This window comes from Vidua macroura, chromosome 21, assembly GCF_024509145.1.
Source record: "Vidua macroura isolate BioBank_ID:100142 chromosome 21, ASM2450914v1, whole genome shotgun sequence".
In the NCBI taxonomy this organism is placed as follows: domain Eukaryota; kingdom Metazoa; phylum Chordata; class Aves; order Passeriformes; family Viduidae; genus Vidua; species Vidua macroura.
Genome location: NC_071591.1, coordinates 7,678,783 through 7,696,910, shown reverse-complemented (window position 1 = coordinate 7,696,910; position 18,128 = coordinate 7,678,783). Strand labels below are relative to the sequence as shown.

The window sequence follows — 18,128 nt, the reverse complement described above, 5'->3', positions numbered from 1 at the left end:
CACAGGGCTCCCACGTGGAATTGCTCTCTCCAGGAGCCCAGCAGCTTGGTGAAAAGCAACCTGTGGAGGAGAGAGATGGAAACCAGGAGCTGAGGCAGAGCCACCCCACTGAAGCCTGGATTTCCATCTGCTTGTCCCACACTGGGGAAAAAAAAACACCACCAAAAGGTCAGGCACCAGCGACACCCTGCAGTGCTGTGGATGTGAGTATTTTTCCCAGACAGATGGTGGGAAGGGGAAGAGTGAGGAGGAGGAAGGAAGGGAACAAGTTCAAGACAAGCCTCTGAGATCAGCAAACTGATAAAAATATTCTCTCAGTGCCGCTGGCAGCAGAGGGACCCGGCCCGGGGGCGAAGGCAGGCACAGAGCGTGTCCCACCCTGTGCCACACTGCTCTGGTGCTCCTCACCCCACTCCCAAAAATCTTCCTTCTGGCGTTTTCTCCTTCATCTCCTCACGACTTCAGCACCCTCCTTCCCAGCTCTCACACCCCCTGACAACACCGGCCACTTTTCCAATGGGAGTTTTTACTTTTTCCCTTCCGTGCTCGATTCTCCGCACGTCGAGGCTGGGGAAATCTTCTCAGGCTGCAAATCCCTCCCACGCCTTCAATGCCATCTGCAAAAACCAAACCCCTTCCCATGGCTGCTTTCCCCCCCCAGTACCAACTTCAATTGCTCTGGGGATGAGATGAGAAAGTTAAGTTTGCTGCTCAGTTCAGATGAACTGAGAGTATTTATTCAGCCTTCCTTTATCAGAGATGCAAATCAAATACTCCAGTTACATATTTTAACACAGTGGGGTGGAAAAAGTCTGATGGAGAGAAAGCCATAAAGGGTCTAATGTATTCACTGGAGCTAAGGTGGAAAACTGAGAGAGACTGGTGAGAAATTATTAGCATAACAGGTGCCATTGTCACAAAAGTGACAATTTGAAGACAAATCCCCCCAAATTAATTCCCTAAATATCAGAGCACATCATTAACTACATTTAGTCCCTGTTTTATACCGACTCTGCAAAGGAGAGTGGAGAGGAGGGGGAAGGTGGATGAAAGGGGCTCTTTCTCCCAGACAGCAAGAAGTTGGTTAATGGCACATTAAAATGGAAATGGAACTTGAAGCCAAAGCATGTCCCATCCTGGGAAAGAGCAGATGTCACAGTGTCAGGGTGAGAGGAGTGGGACTTTCTTCCAGCATGGACCAGCAACACCTCCTCTGTGCACCAGTTCCAGTACTCCTGCACGACTGGTGGCTTCAGCTTCCAGCTGGGCTGAGCTCCAGTCCCCTGAGCCACAGAGCCTGCAGGCACTCAGCCCCTCTGACCCAGCAGAGATCCCACCAGTGCCTCTGGCCACCCTGAAGAAGCTCAGGAAAGAACTGAGGGTCACTGTCACACTACAACAAGAAATAACTCATGCACCTACTCTAAGATGCAAAAGAGCAAAATGAGCAAATTTTATTTCTGACATCGCAATATATAAAATTCCAAAAGTGGCAGTGGATTGGAGGATGAAATTACCACCTCTCCAGCTACACTGGTCAAACCAACAGTCCATCAATTCTCTCCTGCCACAAAGAAGAATGCAAAACAATCATTATTTACATAAACAGTGTGTGAAAAACTCCAGTAAAAATATGTAAACATCAGAAGGCATAAAGAACTTTTAAAAGAACTTTAAAGCTTTAAAAAAAACACAGAGTAACAGGCCACCTTCAGCAGCATGGGGAGGATTGGTGAAGGTCCCAGGGTTGCTTGGTTTGCCATCAGCACGGAGCTCCCATCCCCATCCCAGGGATGTGGGGATGCTTAGTCCACCTCCACATCAGTGGGCAGCTCCTTCTCCTCTCCCCACATGTGATTCTCACACAGGGACATGCTGAACCCAGAGGCTTTAGAGCTTTTCTTTTAGGTTTTGTTTTTTAATAAAAACAGCTCATTGGAGATCAATTTAGCTTTTTAATACCTTTCAGATAAGAAAATCTGCTGCAGCAGCAATTCTCTCCCTATCTTAATTAATTTCTAAACACATCACAAGCTGGAAGTGCACGTTTGATGAATCTGGTTGACCTCCTGGTGCAGAAATGATGACACAGATGTTGCGCCTTCTTCACTACATCATTACTCATGTCACACCGGTTTTTTTCTCCCTTTGAGCTGGCTGACAGGAGCTCCAGTGCTGCCATCAGCAAGACAAGCTGCAAGGAGCCAGAGGAAGGCCTGGGCAACGTTTTGCATCTCTGGAGAAGCCAGGTCCACTGGTGCTGCCAGCAATCCCACAGGACATGGCACTATGCAAGCACAAGGGAGGGAGGGAATGGAATCCACTGGGAAGTTTTGCACCAAGGAGGACAAAATACTGCAGGGTAGGGAAATGAGAAACCCCACAAAGAATGGCCAACATGAGGGAATGCTGGGGCTGAAGGAGCCCAAGTGGGGATGCCAAAGGACCTGAAGTGATCCCTGAGAGCTGTTTGCTGAGGACAATGGGAATCAGCCCAGCTCTGAAAAAGGTTTCAGCCTCCTCTCCCCTCCCATTCGAGCTGGGATAAGCCCAGTTGCACTGGTATGATGTTATATCCACCTGTGGGAAGGAGAGCAATCGTGGAATGGTTTGGGCTGGGAGGGAACTTAAAGCCCACCCAGTGCCACCCCTGCCATGGCAGGGACACCTCCCACTGTCCCAGGCTGCTCCCAGCCCTGTCCAGCCTGGCCTTGGGCACTGCCAGGGATCCAGGCGCAGCCCCAGCTGCTCTGGGCACCCTGTGCCAGGGCCTGCCCACCCTCCCAGGGAAGATTTTTTTTCCTAAAGGTGATCACAGCTTCTAAAATCTTGCTTGCTCTTGGAGATTCCTTAAGGAACTGGAGAGCTGCCCCAGCCTGAGGCAGTCCCAAGGACAGGGCACAGGATTCCTCCCCAGCTCCACCCCAGAGCAGGATGTGAAAGCAGAGGGAAGAGTTTAAGAGCACAATTTACACCCAGCTCAGGGGTTGATGGAGCACAGGAACAGCAGCTGATCATTAGGGAAACACCAGGATGTATGGGAAAAAGAAAAAAAGAAACTCCGCAAATACGAGTTAAAGAAAATCCTCTGGGAGACCTAGAAGCCAGCAGATAACTTGTCTGCTGCCAGCACAGCCAGCAGAAAGTGGGCATTAAAAATAAAAAACGGTAATTTTTTTTTTACAAAGCAGCCTGATGAGGTCTGGTCACCTTTTACTCCAGACACTTTAATGGTCCCTTGCAAGGTGATGCCATGAGATGCAGCAAGGCTTTTCCTCATGACCACTCTCCAAAACCAGCTTATTTCTGCTGGAGCAGAGGCAGCACAGAACAGGTTTCTAAACCTCCCAGCATGCAGGGATGGTCCTGGCTCTGGTATCCCATAGCAAGACTTTTACTGGCATCACTCACAGGGGAGGAAATCCCATCAAACCACCAGCAGGACGGGATGGGGCTTTGCATCCTCTTCCCAAACCTGTATCCCAGCACTCACAGGGTGCAATGGCCCTGCTGGTGCCTGATCAAAGGGTCAGTGCAGAGATAAAACCTGTCTGTCCCACCCAGACCAGCCCTTCCACCCCTCAGAGCCTGACAAACAACCCTTCTTTGGCCAGAGCTCCAGACATGGCCCAGGGCTGGATTTAGCACCACACGAAGCAATAAATTAGGACACGAGGTGTGGGGAACAACAACAAAAATAAATCTCTTATGTTTTTTTTTTAAATTCAGCAATTTACAAGGCTGGAATAATTAGTGGTTTAAAATGTTTTGACACAAGCAGCCCCAATAATCATGATAAATCATATCAGGCATATGCCCAGATCCTTGAAGTGACAGATGACAAACAGAGCAGTGACAAGACGCTCCATCACGCAGGGAATCATTGAGTTAATGGAAGAATTATTGCTTCTGAAATCCACTCTAGTCCCATTGTGGGGAACATTCCAATTTATCAAAGCCAAATGAACATTAATTGCTGCAGCCTGGTAAGTTTTCGAGCTGCTGTGACCTTCATTGAATTTTAATCCAAAACAGATAAGATTTACTTCCACACAACAGGAAACAACACAATTAAACCCAAATGACAGCTGAGATTATGGTGAAAAAACACAACAGGCATAATGACAAAAATATTGATTCCTTTCTACCTGACACTGTGCTTTAAAAAACAGTAAATAAATAAAATCTTGCATTTGCATATTTGTTTTTAGTTTCCCTTTATCCCTTCTTTTCATTTGGGAGACAAATTTCAGATGCTCAAGCCAAGAGGAAATGGGTGGCAGAGAGTAATGGAGACTGAATTCCCTTTAACTGCAGTAATTAATGTTATGTCTCATTGGGGAGAGATTAAGAAAAAACAGTTAGGAAGGGAAAAAAATAAAAATTAAGTATTATCTTGCTGTCAAAGATGCCCTTGAGCTCAGGAAGGGAGGTGTGAAGAGGGTCACAGGCAGTCAGTGCCTTGCAGGGGTAGATGGTGGCCACAGGGACAACGAGCCATGGACACTTTCCTGCTGCACTGGAAGCAAACCAATCCCAAACCAGAAAGCCATGGACTGACAGCCAGAACCACTGGAAGGAGGAATAAACCCAGGATTTGCACCTCCTGGAGCCCCCAAGCAGCACAGAGGGGGTCTTGGATTTAGAGGCAGAGCAGGAGCTCCCAGCCAGGCCATAAACACCTTCAGAAATCCAACCAGTTCCTGGCTTGGAGATGTCTCACTGCCCAATAACTGTGCCAAGTGCTCCCTAAGAGAGGGATTAACCAGATCCCCCAGGCAAACCTTCCCCAGCTCCTACAAATCACCTGGAACATGAGGAGAGAGGTAAAAAGAAGTGCTAGAGCCACTTAAAGGAGGTGAAGGAAGTGCTTTGCCATGTCCCCTGGGGAGGAATGCTGGGCTGATGATGGACAGGGCACACAAAGCCTGGCAGCACTGGGTGGGCTGGAATTCTGTCCATTGCAGTGATGGTGGTTTAGTTCATAGAAAGCACACAAGAGACACTGGGCTTCGTGGTAGGGAGAGGAAGGAAAAGTATTTGGGAAGCTGGGAAGGAGGACACAGGCTGCATCCCAAGGCAAAAGAGATATGGACATAGAGAGGGTGTGGGGACAGGAGGGGGCACCCAGGGCTCCCCTGTGCCAAGCACAGCACAGCCAGGGAACCCCACTGCTGGGGTAGGAGAGCTCAGGTGATGGGAGCCCTCTGGAATGTGCTCCAGCTGGGGTCAAGAAAGGAAATAAAGGAGTGGGAAAGCAGCCTGGGGACCTGGGTGAAATATTCCACCCAAGAAACAAACAGCTGTGCCCATTTTATTTCCCCTACAGAACTCCATGAGGCCTCAAGGAAGGAAAAAAAAAAAAAAAAAAAGGCAACAAAACAGAATCATCTTTGCTGGTAACTCAAAACTTGGCTTGGGTTCACTGAAAAAGTTAATGAACTTTCTGAAAAATCTGGGCAAAGTTTCAAGCCTGTGCTGCAATCCTGACCCAGGAAAGGGATCTGCAGGGCTCCTGCCTCCCCAGGGACACATGTGCAGCCCAGACCCAGATCCATGCACAGGACCTCAGCACCTGCTGCAGGGAATGTCAGGACTTATAACAACAGTGGAATTACAGCTGACTGTGTGGGGCAGGAACAAATCCTCTCCTGTCCTCCTGTTGCTTTTGCAGAAGGGAAGAGAGGTACAGGGCAGGAATTAACTCACAGCAAAGCCGTGGGTGCTCCCACGCCACTGGCAAAGCACATCATTCCTGGTTAAGCTGGGATTAGAGGTCAAACCCATTCCTGTGACATTCCCGTGACCTGGGCAGCAATGCTGCCAGCTCCATTCCCCAGCACCACTGCTCCCCCACTCCAAGGTACAGCAAAGGAAGGCTCTGGCCAGGAACTTCTCAAAGGAACTTTCCAAGCATCCAATCATTACAATAATCTCCTGTATTTTAGAGATCATCTTCAGCAAGGGCTGAGGACCAGGACTGAATCTCTCTCTCTACTACAGAAAATCTGCATTTCAAGCAGAGACCAGCAGGCTGCAGAGAAAGCATCACCCCACAGACACAGGACAATCCTCCAGGGCTCGGGTTTGCCCACAACAAACAATCCAAGCCAAACAATCCCATACTCACACCTCCTGCCAGGGATGGAGCTTTTCACACCCACACATGCTGTGCTGTTTTCTTTCTTTGTTGTCTCTCACTTATATTTTCAGGTTCATTTTCCAAGTACGCAGTTCTAACCCTTTTCTCCTGTCCAATGCCCCATCCCATTGACAATTTCAGCAGGACATAAAAACATTCCCTATCCAACTCAGTAAGATGAAGCCCCCAAGTCCTTTCCCTTCTGTCATCCTGCATCTTATCTTGCCCAACAGCCTTAATGCAAAGCCTCTCTCCTTTCTCACATGCATTCAGTGCCAGATCTAAAGCCCCGCTGATAACACACTCAAAAAAAACAGATTTAAGTTGTAAAAGCCAAATAGCTGCTCGTTCAAATAAAAAAAAAAAAAATAGAAATTAAGGATTTGTGCAGCCATTGTCTGTGTTCCTCCTTCCAAAGCTAAGGGCAGAGCTGTGGAGATGACCCAGATTCTAAGAGATGAACAGGCTCACCTTTTGCAGAGGGTCGCTCTGGTGGGATCCTCAGCCCTTAAAAGACTTGCTTTGGCAAATGAGTGGCATGCATGCACACTGGATATACCAACCTAACTTCTTTTTTTCTGTACCTTACCCCAATGGGATTGAAGGGACAATACACAATTCCATTTTACAGATGGAGCTCTAAAACACGGAGGAACCATGGACCAGATCCAAACACGTAGGCAACCACCTCATATGATACCGAAACTTTAAAAGGCAGCACAGCACATAAACAGTGCATTATTAAAAGGTCACAAACACCCCAGATGGAGACATTCAAAGCACTGGATCATCTTTTTACTTTTAGGTCAGGCTTGTCCTTTGCAAGAAACGCTGCAGCCCTTACTCACTTCAAAGATAAGCTTCAGCTTCAGAATGAAATGGCCAAGCCCAAAACCTTGCCTTTGCACAATGCCCAAACACAAATATCAAGCAGAAATACTCCACTGGCACTTCACCACTTTCCACACAGACAGGAGGAACTACAAGGATCCTTTTTACCCTCCCAACAGCTTCTTCCCCACACTCTTTTGCTTTGTTTAATTTTCTCTGATCAAGTACTCTATTTTTCTTTTTCCTGTCTCATTCAAACACATCTCTCCCTTTCTGGAGACCCAACCAAGAAGGGACAAAAACATCTGCAAACCAGACTCACCACCCTGCTCCTCATCCCCCTCCTCCAAGGGGGTCCCTGCATCCCCTCCGATGCCATCAGAGCTGGGACTCACCATGACTGAGATGTGAAGAATGTGCATCTGCTCCTCCACGATCTCCGAGGGCTCCTGGAGGCTGGGTGGGGTGGCCCTGGAGAGCTGCTCAGCGCTGCTCATGGACACGTGGAAGTACAGGGTGCCATTCTCCAGCCACTGCTGCTTCCAGTGCACCAGCGAAATGTCCGACACGGTCCCCGACATCTCTGCAGGGACACAACGCACAGCTCAGGGTCAGTTTTCTCCACGATGCCCAAAGGTGTTATTCTAAGTGATCAAGGAAATTGGGACTTTTGAGTCTTACCCCAGAACTGCTTCTATTTAATTTTAGCCTCTACCTGTTACTTCCCTTATACATGAACAAAAACATTTGTCTTCCTTAATAAAAATCAAGGGGCTACCCAGTGCCTGGGGATTTCTAGAGTAGGAAGGCAAGAACAATAAATCACACAAGATGCCCTAAACCTCCTGTGGCTTTCCCAGGAAACAGGCTGGAAGAAGCTCCCAGGGAGCTGCAGCCAAGCCCAAGGGATCTTCATGGCTCAGGGAGGCCACTCTGGCCAGACAGAGCAGGGTGCAGACAGCAGTACACACTTTGCTGGCATTTACAGTGGAAACCTTCTTCCAGCTGTGAGGCAGCAGCACTGCTGTATTTAACAGGGACACTCTCAGCACAGACTGTGAGCTCCAGCAGCAAGGGAAAACCTCCAGGCTTGACAAATACCTATTGACATTGGAGCTGCACCTGTCAGTCACCTTCTGCAGCTTCTGTTGCTTTTACATCCCACCTGATCCTGATTTACAGCACGGACACCCTGGCAGCCAGGATTACAGCACACACCACCAGCTCTCCCTGACCTAGGGCACTGCACTGAACTGGGGGTTTGGAGAAGCCAAAGGGCACCCCCAGACCTGCAGACCTCATGCAGGCAGCAGCTCCCAGCCTCAGCTGCAGCCCCTGAGTGGGTCAGGAGCACTGGCAGCTCCACAGCTGCCCAGCACGTTGCACACAGATCTCTGCAGAGAACGGGTTTGGCAGTTGGGCAGCTGAATCAAAACCAAAAAAAAAACCCAAAAAAACCCAAAAAAAAAACTAGTACAAAATGAGCCAAAATATTTCTCCTTCCACCACATTTTCTTTGTGCTTGTTTTTCCATTTGCAGTATAAGCAATGGGAAGCAAGACAGGTCTTCTCAGTCACCGGGCCCACAGCTCCAGCAGCTTTGAGGAAGACCCAAATTCAATTCCCTCCTATTTGGGAAGAGACCAGCTCTGACAGCCCCTGACCCACTGTCTGCAGGTCTGTCTGCCCCAGAACAGTCAAGAACACAGGCTCAGGTACTTCTGGCACCACAGGGGGAACAGAGACAAGGTTCTCCTCCTCCTCGGCTGCAGAGGGTCAGTGGGAAGGACAGATCTTCCTCTGAGGGCAAAGCAGCCAAGGAATGCTGACAGCATTTTGCATTTCACTACCCTGAGCCCAGCTGGGCAAAAGCCCATCCACTTCCAGCTCCCAGAGGAGAGGAAGGAAGGAACAAGCCCAGCTGAGGCTGCCTGAGGAGCCACCCACACTTTGCAGGACACGATGCTTCAACAAGACACTTGGGAGGTGAGCAGCCACTCAGGCTACAAGGCCAGGCACTTGCACTTCTACAAACCCAAGTCCCAGCCCAACAAAAAAACCTCTCAATCCTTCAGGAACAGTTTTTCTCATTCTTGAAATCAACATTTTCCAGGAGCAAGCTCCTGGCTTCCCAACATGGATCAAGAGAGAGCCAACCAAGCTCTCATGGAGAAGACCCCATCACACCACAGGTCCTGCAGGGCTGAGGGCAGGGCCAAGGCCACCCCATTACTGCCAGATCCCTGATTCAGCACCTCACTGGTGACACTCCTGAGCCACCACCGTGTCAACTCAATCCCACCAGAGGGGTTTGCTCATTGCCTCTGCCCCCCAGCACTGCACCTTCCTTATCCCCAACCCCTGTGCACACCTGAGCACTCAACAGAGAAGAACCAAACAGCTCCTGACCACACCTGGATCCATCAAGAGCTCACACCTGTGCTTGGGAGGGGATGCACGAGCCCCCTGTCACATCCCTGCCACTGCCCTGACATCCTGCTAATGAGCCTTCTCTCCTCTGACATAAAAAGCTCTTTGCTGCAGCAAATCAGCAGCAAGAGGGTGTTGCTTGTACTCTGGAAACTGTAAATCACAGCAGCCCTGCAGCTCCTTCAAGACCTGGGAACCTCATGGAAGGAATCCTGTGTCTCTACCCTCCAAACAAGGCTCAAGCAGAAGGTTTCCTATAGCAGTAAAAAGAATAAAATGAGAGAAATATCAAGGCTGCTTAATTGCAGTCATCTTGCCAGCAACACTTCAAAGGTCTGTACTGAAAAGCATCTCCTTGTCTAATTAAAATCAAAACAAATGCTACTTTTAGGAGCAAAAGCACTCACTCAGCTTTGCAGCAGGAATCCAAGATCATCCACAGAGGCAAACAGGCCATGGGAGAGCAGGGAAGCATCAAGGGAAAGACTCTGCTATGCAAAGCCATAATCTTAATTCTATCCAGAGGGACAGTCACCCACAGGAGGGGATATTTAGAGTATTACACACTCATCACACACATATCCTGCAGCAGACCTTTCCTAAAGAGCTCAGGAGGGAGGTTGTATCACCCAGCCCACAGCACAGACCACGTGGATGCCACCAGGACCCCACTGCTGCAGTTTCAAAGGCTACATCACATTAGGGAAGCAAGGAAAAAACCTCCAGGGTCAACCTTTCTCCATTTTTTTTCCCTTACACACACATTTTTGCATGGGATGTTTAAAAGGATCACAGAGAACATTTCCCAGGAGTTCTGAAATATAGGCAATTTTTTGGATTTTAGCCTAGACTGAAGATAAGCCTGTTTCATTTTCAAAAGGTCTCTTCCAAAAGTAGAAACTTCAATTTAACATTCATTTCACAATTTTAAGCAAACCCAGCAGCCAGGAAATTTGTGACAAACACGGACTTGCCAAGGCTGGGTACCCATTCCCACACACTCATAAACACTTGTGTGCTTGAGCTTTCATTTCAGGGCACCTGGTAACTACCCCAGGACACCACGAGCCTTCAATCAGATTCACCACTCACAATAAAAATAATTCTAAAAAAAGCTTTTTTCAAGCCCTGTAGGTGCAGAATCCCTCAATCCCCAAACACTGGGAAGTTTCTTGGCCTCATATACCCGACACTAATATTCCACTGCCTGTGTTTCACTGGACACACATTGTCACTCCACTGTCTGCTGCAGTTACAGCACTGAAAGCCCGTCCATCAGACAGAATGTGATAGTCTGCAGCAAAGATTGCCTGTTATCAGAGCTTTCAAATGCTTTTGGAACAAATTAAGGGCATTCCTGCACCAAAATTGAATGAGATACAGTTAAGGTTTTAAATGTGCAGCAATGGAAAAGCACTTGTGGTCTATAGCTGTTAAAAATCTCAGTATCTAGTGGATGGGGAGCTATCAGATGGTGTTCAAACAGCCCTTTGTGGGTAAAACACCAAGTAAAACAGCCAAACAGAACATCAAACATCTGCCATGCCACCTTCCTACCTGAGCTCACTGTGCTCAGCAGAGAGGGGACAATGAAGAAACAAGGAGGATCCTCCCTCCCCACAGCAGGCAGCCAGACTTCTCCCCTTCCCCTGCTCAAAGACCCCAGGCAAGCACCACCTCCATCCCAGAGCAGAGGATCTGAGGAATCTCTTCTCCCCAACACCAGCAGATATCTCTCCCCTCCCAACCTCCCCCAACCTTCACAACTGCCATCATCTCCCACCACACAGCTCAGCCGAGCCCACGGGCAGCCCCCACCAGCCTTTGGTACCACCTGAGGATGGTCTGAAAGTAAGAAAAAGGCACTCAGAGCATTTCTGCCTTTTCTGCTCTTCCTCGAGCTCTGTGCCTTACACAACTTCTACAGTCTTCAACATTTGCCTTGGAAATCAAACAAGCAATCCAAACAAAACTCCTCCCAGGGCTCAGCCTCTGACCTGGGCTTGTGCCCATCAGCAGGTCACCCATCCAGGACAAGGCAGGGGACAGCAGTGACCACAGCAAGATCCCTTCCAACCAACTCTCTAATCCCCTTTTTCCCTTTGCTGTTGCTACAACCCTTTCATATAAACATTTCATTGAAATCTTCAACTTGTATTACAATCAAACTTAAAAGCAAAGGGGCCTAAATGCATTTGGTTGGGAACCAAGACAATTCCCATAAAAGCAGATTATGCTGACGTGATGAATACAAAATGAAACAGCTGATATTAAAGTTGCAGGATTGTTGCTCCATGCCTTCAGGCTCCTGGCCATCCTATCCACCTCCTCCCTCCTCTCCCCCTTGGTCTCACTGAAGCCAGGGACAGCCTTTTCACCTCTGCTTTCTCCAGGGCAGCCTGCCAGGCTTGAAACATTCACCAGTTCTCCCCAGCCCCCACCCCACCCTCATGCAATGCCTCAACATTCACCATTTCTTGGGAGGTTGCAGCCCTGCCTTATCTGTCATGGTGTTTTACAAAGCCTGTGTTGTATTTAATTGGCTTGTTCTTGCTAATCTGCCATGATTATTGTATTTTTATTTCGTTCTTGAAGGCCATTATTAAAATAAGCCCTTTTGCTCAGAGCAGCTCATCCCCACAAGGTTCCCCGCCCCCGGATAGCCAAACCCTCCTGCTTCCCCCCAGCTCCCCAGCACTGCTCAGACCTGCTGGGCACCTTTCCTGTCAGTACCAACTGCTTGGGGAGATGGGTGAGGAGCCAGTGAGTAACTTCCAGTGCACAGATCCAGGCTCCTCTGGCCTTCTTCCTCCCCACCTGCTCCATCCCAGCAGGAGCTGCACCCTGCAGCCAGGCTTCCTCATCCCACCTGCACCACTCAGCATCCTAACCTGGCAGAGGAAAAGCTGGAGATCTGGTTAGTGATTGTATTTCCTTTTAGAGAGACAATTCCAGCTTGTGCCCCCTTCTTCCACACCCCTCACCCTGCCACCCCGTTCCATCTGCTGTTACTCCAGGGGCTCTCCTGAGTTAATGTTCTCCAGAGGCACCAACCTCTGATAAAGTGTTAGTTTAGAGATTCTTCGGTGCTAGCTACCTCTTATGCTAATAAAGCAAATTTATGCAGAAAGTCATAAACAGAGAGCTCTCCCCAGTGCCCTTGCCAGCGGAGGATTGCTCCCTGTGGAATAGATTATCACGCTCAGTGCAGACTAGTTCCAAAATTACTCTAGAAATGGGGCTTCCCCCCTGCTCCCAGGGGGGCTATTCTGCAGTCAAACAGGCCCTAAGAGTTCTAAGAGTTTGTGTCTTTTGGTGGCAATGTGGTGGAGTTTTTTATCCAAATCATTAGCTCAGGTTTTTTTTCTTCCCTTCCCCTCCGCTCCTGTTCCTTCCCTTACACACCTCCTCCCCTGCTCTCCCCTCACAGAGCTCCCTGGGGCAGCACACAAACACAGCTGCAGATCATAAAAAGTAATAGACAAGCTCAGAAATTTAAGAAAAAAAAAAAAAAATAAAGAGATGACAACCTCGCTCTGATCGTCCCCTTTCAAAGCCCCTGTCTGTGAGAACACAGTGCTGCACCTGCAGGGAACTTTGGGGGTGGCTCTGGCACAGTGGGGGTCTGCATGGACACAGAATCAGGGTATGGTTTGAGTTAGAAAATCTCTGTGAGATCATCGAGTCCAGCCCTGAGCCCAGCAGCACCAAATAAAAGGAATGATGCTGGATGGAGGAGGGCTGGAGACAGCCTGGTCTTGGGGTGGTCCCAGGGGGGCCAAGTGCAGGCTGGAGCACTCTCTGCACCTCATTGCCAGCAGCACCACACTCACCTTGGATAGGCCAAGTGGGATTTGCAGTAAGGGGGGTTTGGCTGTTTTCAGGCGCTGCTGGAAGGACAAGAACAAGCAGCCAGGTTCAGGCATGCTCCTGGGACCAGTCACCTCAAAACCACAGAGATGTGGGAGGAACTGAGCTGCCACCAAAGGGGTCATGACAACCAGAGCAATGTGAAAGACAGTGAGGGCAGATCCCAAGCTCAACAGGAACCCAAAAAACAAGAAAACCTCCTCAGTTCAGAGGGAGAGCTTGCAGACTGCATCACCCAGGAGATGAGCCAGGGTGAGCAGGGAGGACAGAGTCAGCCCCTTCCAGGCCTCAGCCCCTGCAAACACTTCAGACAACCAGAGGGTTGGGCTGCTCCAACTCAGCTCTCTTGGTCTTAGCTCTGGAGCCTTCTGTGCCACCCCCACATCCCTCTGGCCTTTCTAATCCCAGGCTTTAGGGTCCCTGAACACATCAGGGAGCAGATATTGATTTGCCTGTGCTGCCCACACATCTCAGACTGATTCCACAAACCCCAGAGAAGCTCAGCACACTGCGTGCTCCTGCAGCTGCTTTGATTGCAATTCAGGCTCCAGCACATTACCCTTATTTATAATGCCAGGGCTTCCGTGTGGTGCCTCAGGCACTTTGAAATTATTACAGAGCCCTTTGACTTTCAATTCCCTTCCATTCAATTCCATCTTTACCTGTCAGCAGAGGCTCCCCCTGGCCAGTGGTGGGAGCCAAACGCACAATCCTGCAGGAATTGCTGGCACATGGATGAAACATCTCTGTTGGAATAAGCACCAGGTATGGCAGAGCAAGGGGGAGAGCACTCCTGGGTGAGGCTTTCTCAGAGAGAGGAGACACCCAGGCTTGGAGCAGCACCAGGGGTGCTCAGCCACGGCCCCTCCGTGGTGTGATTGGGCATTGGAATTGGGACTGGTGGAGTCACCATCCCTGGATGTGTTTAAAAAAAGCCTGGACATAGCACTCAGTGCCATGGTTTAGTTGATGAGGAGGTGTTAGGTCATAGGTTGGACTTGGTGATCTCAAAGGTTTTTCCAATTCAGTTCATCCTGGGTTTCTGTGATGCTGCCACAAAGAAAAAGCAGGCAAAGGAATGTGACTTCAGGCACCAGAGCCCCTCTTTTGTGCATTCTGCAGAGGTGAAGGCCAAGGTGCCAGAGACATGGGTGTGAAGGAGGTGCCTTGATGCATGGATTTTGCTCTCCTCCCCCAGTCCCCACCCCTCTGTTAAGGCACGGGAGTGTTCTTTAGGGTTTTAGTAAAAAGCTCAGCTTTGCCGCTTCTCTGGAGCCTCCTGGCCCACCCAAGAGAAGTGCAGGATTTACTTTTGAAGCAGCACCTGAATGCACAAAGAAGAGAAAAGAGCCAACTCTTTCCTCATGTCCCAGGAGAAAGAGCTGCTGGTCCATGAAAGCTGCAGTTGTGGCACTGCATGGGGAAAGCTGGGACAGTCCTCTGTTCCCAGTTACTCCAGATCCTCAAACCCAACAACAGACAGACCTGATAAAGAAAAAAGCCTAGCTAAAAGGCACAAGCATCATTTTGTGATGGTCCAAGTCTCAATCTCTGTTAAAGAAATCCGTGTCTTTGATGGTGAAGCTTTCTGAAGTTAACTGGCACACAGCACTGGCCCGGCTCTGTGCTCAGGGTGGATTAAGTGAGACAGGTTTTCAAGCAGACTGTGGGGATTTCCTGGCTCAGAAAACCCAGTGATGGGCAGGGAATGAGCAGATCTGCTGTATCAGCACAGGCAATGCTGCCCAGCCCTGAGCCCTGCATGGACCTGGCCTGCCCCACAGGACACCTCTCTGTCTCTGCCCCAGCCCTGCGTGGACTCCAGCCTGTCTGAAAACCCAGCCTGGCTCCTGCAGGACCACTACAAGCCTTAGAGGGTCTATTCCCACCACACACCCAGAGGAATGGCCTTTGAAAGCCTTCACAAGGCACCTGAATAAGAAAAAAACCCTTTTTATTCTCCAAGCCCTGGCAGAGCTCAGCCATTTGTGCCTCTGTGGTGACACCAGAGCTTTGCTTGGAGCCTGAACAGATCTGAAGTGTCCAATGACACAACCACGGGCTACTGGGAAGAGCTGCTGCCTCTGATAACCACAAACTTGAATTCTCACTGCAGCCAAGGGACCACAGGGCAGGTAGGTGGGGAGGACATTGTGCATCACCTGCAGTGGCAGCACACGGTTCCCAGGTGCACAGGAAATGCTGGCACATGGAAACGGGGCCAGATGGGTTCTGCTGGCATCATAACCCACAGAAGGAGAGGGAAGGAGCACAGTCAGCCCCCACGTGCCTGCATTGCTGCTCCTTCCCTTTCCTGGGCACCAGGAGGGCTGGGGTGGGGATGCCTTTTCCCAGGACAGCCTCAAACACAGACACCATGGCAGCAGAGCAGTGTCAGGGTGGCACTAGATAAGGCTTGTGAAAAGGGAAAACGTTTGGAAAGCCGCCCCTGTGGCCTCTTCCTTGTGCAGGTAACAGCAGCAATTTTCCTTTTGTCTGCGAGTTGCTGCAGGAGCTGAGAGCTGGGAGCAGGGCAAGGGCAGTCCAGCACAGCAGGGTGGGCATCAGGGCAGAGCAGACCTGTCACTAAGGGACAGAGAGGGAACATGCTGCTGTTCCCTGCAAGCTGTGACAGGAGCAGAAGGGCAGCATGACCTATTCAGGTGATTTGAAGAGTGTGGCAAAGCCAGGCAGGCTCCAGGAGAAAGCAGGGAGGTCCATTTGCTTTACAGCTGCTGAAATGCAAGAGCCAGCCTCGAGGGGTGAGCACGGCTCCAAGCTCCATTAGAACCAGCCAAGAGCTTTATAAGTCCTCTGCATTTTTAAACCTCTCTTTGGGAAACAGACCTCTTAAAATAACAAGGCAGTTTGATAGCTCAGGGCTCTGCTCAGACTGTGAAGTAATTTTTCTACGATGGTTCCTCCACAGACCTGCCCTCCCAAAGGGGAGGTGGAACAGGCAGAGGAGGAGGAGGAGAAAACAGGGGAGAGGAGGTCTGGTTGCCTTCTACAAACACTAAGACAGTTCCACCTGCTGAGAGACAAATGCCCTTTTCCAAGGAGAAGGAGCTGGTTGGGTATTTTCAGGAGAGGAAAAAAAAGCAGCCAGTGGACTACTTGGGATCTTCTGCCTCTGTGTCACCTGGAGCACCAGGTGGGTGCATCAAAAGCCAGACAGGCTGAAGATTCTGGGTATGCCCTTGCCCAAAAAGGCAAAATTATCAGTTACCAGGAATGACCAGTTGCTGCTGCCCCTCCACCTGGATCGTGATGGGGGCTCCTTCACGCACAGGGTCCCTTCTCTGCTGTCAAGGCAGACATCCACGGTGGTTGCCAAAGGATTAAGAATCTTACTTCTTCTCCAGGACAGGCTTTTGAGTGCTCCCTGAAAAGCCCCTAGAGAGCCTGCCAGGTATCCAAGGTACCACTCAAGTACCCAGGTTTGTCTGGGCTACTCAACAAACCCCAAATCCTCTTACCTAAAGAAATGAGTTCTTGTAATCTCACAGAAAATTTGTTTCTCTCCAAGACTATGACACCTTAACCCAGGAGCAACCATGCATGTTTATCTACCCCAGCATCCAGCAAGGCTCCCAGGACACTCTGCCAGGAATGGCCCAGAGTGGCCCAGCCCAGGACACTCTGCCATCCTCCCACTGGCCAGAGCTCTGCAGGAAAGAAGCCCAGCAAGGGCTATGGGAGAGCAGACTGCTGCTCCTAAAGATGCCATCCCAGAGTGCCAGACCCCTCTGAGCAGGACAAATCGCCTGAGCAGCCTCAGCCCTGGAGCCAAGGGCTGCCCTTGCAGGCTGCAAACCCTCAGGCTGCCAGAAGCAAAAAGGTTTACTGAGATCAGCTGTGAAAATTCTCAGCTCTCTCCTGACTGACTCCCACTGCAGTGGACTGGACTCAAAGCAGCTGATGTAAGAGCACAGCAAAGTCGCTGCAGGGCTCAGAAAGCGGCATCGTAAGATGAGGAGATGTTAAAATCCAAAATAATAAAAGCAACTGAATTTATTAAGGCTTCTCAGAGCCTTGAAGCAAAATAATTTTTCCCCATTTAAAAGCGGGTAAGGCATAAGAGAAGCTGAGCAATTTGTCAGAGATTGGAAGCAACAAAGTGGCAGAGACCAAAGCCTGAAGCAGACACCACACACAGACACCACCCGGCCACCCCATTCCAGCCTTTTTCCTGCAACTTCCCCAGCAGGAAAGGCTAATCCATGTCATTATCTGGTTCCCCCACCATTACCACACCGTTAGATCCAACAGCACCATGGTCTCATTTGCTGTCCTAACAAGAGCCTCAGTGAAAGCTGCACAGGAGCAGCCCAAAAAGGGATACGATACCTACATCAAGACAGAAGAGACACAGAGCACTTTTCCCCTTGATCTGCATACACAAAGGTCATGGGAAAGTGGCAGAGGGGGATGAATCCTGCAGCCTCATTAGAGGGAAAGAAACTGTTTCTGCAAATAATTGATTTCTAAATTTATCCCCTAATTAAATAGGTTCCCTGGACGAATCTGCATGAAGGATGCAAGGTGATGATTTAGTGCCTGGCTTCCTCCCGGAACGCATCAACACATGTTTGCAAATTGTCTCTCTGCCAGACTCAAAGGAAGGGTGATCATCTCCCCACACCCACTCTCCTGGGTCCCTCCTGACACCTGGAGCCTCGGCACACCTGGCTGAGCTCCCTCTGCACCAGGTTCATCAGAGCCAAAAGCAGGGACAAGGATGTTTGTCACCTGTCCCCATGGTGCAGAGCAGGGCACCCATCCCTGCTCACACCCTGCCCTGGTGGGAGGCCAGCCAGAGGGGTTTTTGGCAGGCAGCAGCTGAAAAACTACA

At 49.8% G+C, this 18,128-nt stretch overlaps 1 protein-coding gene across 1 annotated transcript in view; it reads right to left on the bottom strand.

Moving 5' to 3' along the window:
• Positions 1 to 18,128, bottom strand: part of ASTN2 (astrotactin 2) — a 320,188-nt gene that overhangs the window by 261,178 nt on the left and 40,882 nt on the right. Inside the window, exon 2 of the mRNA XM_053996162.1 lies at positions 7,369 to 7,556. Coding sequence (XP_053852137.1) covers positions 7,369 to 7,556 — 188 coding nt within the window. The remainder of the gene's footprint in view (positions 1 to 7,368; positions 7,557 to 18,128) is intronic.